This window comes from Anarrhichthys ocellatus, unplaced genomic scaffold (genome assembly GCF_004355925.1).
Source record: "Anarrhichthys ocellatus isolate YVR2014 unplaced genomic scaffold, GSC_Weel_1.0 scaffold19, whole genome shotgun sequence".
NCBI classification, from domain to species: Eukaryota; Metazoa; Chordata; class Actinopteri; order Perciformes; family Anarhichadidae; genus Anarrhichthys; species Anarrhichthys ocellatus.
In genome coordinates, this window is record NW_022280049.1 from 6,473,679 (window position 1) to 6,478,961 (window position 5,283).

Genomic DNA, 5,283 nt, shown 5'->3' on the forward strand with positions numbered 1-5,283 from the left:
TGTGTGTGTGTGTGTGTGTGTGTGTGTGTGTGTGTGTGTGTGTGTGTTGCAAAACATCTCCAAGAGCGTCCCAACGACAGAGTGTGTGATCAGCCACGGAGCTGAGGGTGCGGGCAACTACGCAGGCAGTCGAATGTCTACCCGCTCTCACCACTCTACCACTGCCTCACATGCTTCCAGGTAGACCTGCCCACACACACATCCAGATGGGCCACATACACAGGCGAAGATAGCGATTTCTCTTCTTAAACTTTCAGTTATTAAAGGGAAAATGTGCTGTCTTTTGATGTAGATGTCCAATCAGTGTTGATGGCAAATGCTGTCAGTTGAATATCAGAGCAGAGGAGAGTTTGATTTAGCAGTGAAGATATTAAGTCAATGTACAGTAGAGTTTGCAGCCTGTGCACAAATAAATGCTGCTGCTTCACAAGACCAACAGAAGTTGTGTTTCCCGGCTGCTGGGTGGAGTGATGGGGGGGGGGGGGGGCATAGAGATGAGGCAATGCATCCTGGTACATGTAGAATGGAATGTATTGCTACAAATGACTACATTTCTTATCGACACTGATTGAACATCCATATCAAAGTTTCAGTTTTCATAGGGACTTTTTAATTTGTAGAAAGTAGCTCCAGTGAGTGCTTTGGATCATCCAGAGCATCAGGACCATTGTTTCAAGTTTTTTGATTGCTGGCAAAAAATAATAATTATGCACTTCACTTATTGTATTGTATTGTATTGATTCTTGTATTGTGGTGGCAGCAGAAATCTCAGAGACGGCTATCTCAAAACGTGTCCAGTTAAAACCAGTGCTACCTGCATGGGTAGAAAACACAAGGGGCTAAGTCAGAAAAGGTGAACCAAACCTTTAACAACTCTAACGGCTTGTTGGCAGCGTAGGTAGACTTGTTTTGAAAATGATGGCAGTTTATTCCTCAAGTTTATTCCTGCAGTATAGTTTCTTTACGCAGCATTCCGTCCTCCTCTGTATCCTCCTGCCTCCTCAGTGCTGCTGTAACCTTTTCAACTTGTTCTGCTAACACCCACGCCTGCAGACACGAGGATCAGACGTGGAGCATGGAGCGAACAGAGAGCATGAACTCAGACTGCCAGTCAGGTGGGCTGTCCAGCTCTGTGGGAACCAGTAAGTGCAGCAGCCCGGCATGCATGGCAAGGAGGGCTGCCCACTGGGGCTGCACGGACATGTCCGGACCGGGAATGCAGTACGGGGACTCCTACGACTCTCTAAGAGACTCGCCTCACAGTGACAGGTAGGGAAGGTGGTAATGTGTGTGTGTGTGTGTGTGTGGTGGTGTTTGTATTTAACACTGTCTCTGTTCATGAATATCCAACACTTTTACTTTATTTTGTTTTTTATCACACCATCCCTTCTTTAGCGACACCAAGTGGCAGTTATTAGTTGTGAATTTTTCAAAGTCAAAGACTACATCACCCAGATACTGTACAGTATATTGTAATGTGAATTTATAAACCAGTGCTGTGGTGGTAGTGAAGGTAATTAAATAATTAAACTCTGATTTGAACAATTACCACCTTAATGGTTTCCTACATGTCCCAGAATGCCCAGTGCCTAATAAACAGACTTGACATGTATTTAGCTGTGTTTGTATTACCTGTGTGCAATACTATAATACAGATTCTTGATATTGAACAAGATTATTCTCTTAACTTTTTCATGTTTAATAACTTCTAAAGGAGTGTGTTTCTACATGATTTTATTTCGTCTGTTCAACATAGAAACTAGTGGTGATGTGCTTTGTGTCCTGCTGTTGTGCTTCTTATATCATTTCATACAAATTCAGAGTTCCAATACATTTTGATGGGACAAATATGTAATTCTTGATAAGCGTAAATCAATGTGGTGCTATATTGACTCTTTTCTCTGGCAAAATGGTGCATTAACAACTAAACTCAATGAGGTGCAGCAATCATATGCGAAGGCACATCTTCAGTAATGTTGTAAATATTCTTGGGATGGACTGAGTGGGTGGCGAGGTGGCGAGGCAGTTAACGCTGTCGTTTCATGGCAAAAAGGTCACTGTGTGCGAGCCGGAGCCAGCTGGCTGCAGTGTGTCTGTGTGGAGTTTGTATATTTCCAACCACAGTCCAAAGTCTTGCAGGTCAGGTGGACTGGAAACAAAGTGTGAATCTTGTTAGTCTGTGGGTGTCAGCCCTGTGATTGCCTGGCGACCTGTCCAGGGTGTGCCCCTCTTCTTGCCCAGTGCATGCTGGGTAGGCTCCAGCCCCTACAACAAGTGGTTTGGAAAACAGATGGGTGGCCCTCGCTGACAGAATGGCTGATGCTGGAAGTGTGTGTGCAACAGAGAAGTGCATCCCGCCCGTCACTTTTGTATCCCACTTCAAGATCCCATTCAGACTCCTCAATAATCTGCCGCTGTCTTTCCCGTCCAGGTATGTGTCGGCGCTGACCACGCCAGCGCGGCTGTCTCCGGTGGAGTTCCACTATCCCCCGTTGCCGCCCCAGGTGCCCACCTTCCAGATCACCTCGCCCAACACAAGCCACGCCCTCTCCCTGCCCCCCGCCGCAGCCGCCTACCATAGAGAGGACGACCAGCCGCTGCTACGATGCCCCGATGTGCGTAGGCAGATACAGTACACACATACCAATGACGGTGATGATGACAAAATGCCATCATGGAGCCCTATCTCCATGGGACTATAGCGTCTATATCTCTTTCTTTTAAAAAGAAATGGGTCCCAAACGTTTTTATTGTTTTTAAAGACAAAATCATTTCCCAAAAGCTGGACAGTGTAGTTTTTAGTTAATATTAGTCAAACAGGATTAAATAGTCTGCCTTTGCTGGGGACTATTTTCAGCCGCTGAATAATAGATTTAGTGCTCTAGTGAGTATTCACGGCAGCAGGACGGTGTATGTGGGATCAACTCAACCCAACAGTGTGGCTCACTGATGTGTTTGTTATCGTTTTTACAAACACCAGATCTCTGTGGCACAGAGGACGAGGCCACTTTTATGCGAGCAATCATAATGATGCATTTTGGTGAGTGAAGCGGAGCTTAAGTGGTGGCAGAATATTTATCTGAACACATTAGCCAACGCTGGGTAGCAAGTTTTGTTGACTTGTTTGTTTTCATAATGGCTGGTGGAAAATACAAGTTCCCTTGAATATGTAAAGTCGCTCACTCTCCGGCAGCGCGGGTGTTATTTGAGGAAAAAGAACCTACTCGCTGACTCCATGGCCAGACATTTACACACATAGTATATGTTTTTGCATGCCTATAACTATCCAGCATTGGCAACAGGCGCCTAAAGAGAGTCCTGCAATGTTGGTGAAGCTTTTCAGAGATGGAGAGAAAATGGTAACAACAATTTAGTTCTGCCAACCGCAATCAAAGGCTCCCGACTGCGGTTACGGTTAGAGGTAGGTTAAGCTATTAGCAACATTTTCTCTCCATCTCTCTAATATTTTAGCCTTCTGCGTGAGCGATGAGCTCACCGCTGAGGTGCAACGGCTGTGGCGACTTCGCTTTGCTGATGTTGTAGCTCGCTAGAGCCTCGAATCACAGTTTGTCCTCTCAAAGGGATGCACTACAATTTCAAGTTGGAGCCATTCTCTTTCGATTCTGGCACCCAACAACACAGCAAGATGGCATTTTTGATGTGTAATTATAACCCACTACTCTGAGGTGACTTGCGTTTTCCTCTAGGGAATACAATGATAATTCTCCTGCTCTGTATATCAGGCTTTAGATAGATATACTGGTTAGTCGGATGAGTTAATTCTTGGTTTCGCTTTTTTCTTGAGTTTTAATCACAATAAGAAACATATAGTATATAATCAGACTTAACCTTTAACTTGATGGTTCAAATCCCTGTGTTTGGACCCTGCTGAAGTTCCTTTGAGCAAACCCCTGGCAAACATACATATTTAACATATACAGTGTCCATCAAATCCTCCTCTCGATTTTACGTTTTAGGATGGGAGTTTGTACAGGCAGCCCCGGCGTCCGCGGCGACCCTACCTGACGGAGAGCACAGGAAGTCTACCGTCCAGCCCCTACCGCCTCCCTGACGACGAGGCCTACGAGACCACGCAGGAGTACGCCTCTTCGCGGGAACCCATCCGGAGCCGGCGCCGCCCGCGACGCAACCGCCTCAATGGACACATCTCCCAGCGTTCAACGGGCCTACGGGACTACAGCTCACAGAGCTTCAGCCAGTCAGAGGAGGAGGAGGAGGACGAGGAGGAGGAAGAGGATGGTCACGGGGAGAGCACGCCTTTCCTTAGTATGCAGAACATGAACATGGACCCGCCCCAAACCGCCCCAGGTTACCGTGCGTCATCTGGTGCGGACACACGGACTCACCGCGGGCTGAGTCGGCCGGGGACACGCAGCAACGGGCAGAGCCGCGGCTCCCAGTCGCATCGCTCCAAGGCCGACAACATGCCCCTTTAAGACTTAACCCCCCCCCCTCTCCCGACACCACCCACCCCTCCACCTCACACACTCCCCTTCCTCCTACTGTACACACAACCAGTGGACTAGAGACCTGCACCTAGGAGAAATATTTTTATTTTGTATAACAGACAGATATTCTAAACAAATGAAATATTTATTTTCATTTCAGCAAAAATTGTCTACTAGCTAACAGCAAAGACTTTTTTATAACGGGGGGGAAATATTTATATGTAAAGTTTTTTGATTTACAGCATTATGAGAGATGAAAAAATAAGAGAAATACATGCCAATTTTTTCACAAGTTAGATAAATAGAATAATATTGTGGTGCCTTTTGCTGTATGCTGAAGTCGGAGGTCCCATTGAGTTTTTGTAGCCTTTCTTATAAAGACTCCTCGTTTTTTATAGACCAACCCTCTTCCTTCCTTTTGCTTTGGTTTTTTCTCTGATTTGGGATCTTCCTCTTTTTGAACTGTGATCTGATTATGTCATCATGCAATATTGATTCCTCCTGTGTAAAAGGTGTCTGTTTACATGAGTATGATCCACGCGACGCGCTCGATTCACAGGGACATTCGTCACTGACGCAACCGGAAGTGTAGGGTAGTTTTTCTCGGATGAATCACATCGGCCATTTATGTCCTCGTTCGCTGCCTGTCAGTCATTTGTTGTTATTCCTGTGAAAACAAGAGTGTTAGGGAGTTGTTGAGGGGAAGTAAATCCAGATTCCTGTGTAGGTGTTCAGGGTGCTGCCATGACATTGGTGGTGGTTGCAGTGTGTGTGTGTGTGTGTGTGTGTGTGTGTGTGTGTGTGTGTGTGTGTG

At 46.0% G+C, this 5,283-nt stretch overlaps 1 protein-coding gene across 4 annotated transcripts in view; it reads left to right on the plus strand.

The window, feature by feature from the left end:
• nrg2b (neuregulin 2b) overlaps nt 1–5,283 on the plus strand; it is a 66,016-nt gene that overhangs the window by 48,737 nt on the left and 11,996 nt on the right. For all 4 annotated transcript variants that reach the window (XM_031857648.1, XM_031857651.1, XM_031857649.1 and 1 more), the window contains 4 exons: nt 65–180; nt 1,054–1,269; nt 2,432–2,615; nt 3,978–5,280. In XM_031857648.1, the coding sequence (XP_031713508.1) occupies nt 65–180; nt 1,054–1,269; nt 2,432–2,615; nt 3,978–4,457 (996 nt within the window). In that variant the 3' untranslated portion in view covers nt 4,458–5,280. The remainder of the gene's footprint in view (nt 1–64; nt 181–1,053; nt 1,270–2,431; nt 2,616–3,977; nt 5,281–5,283) is intronic.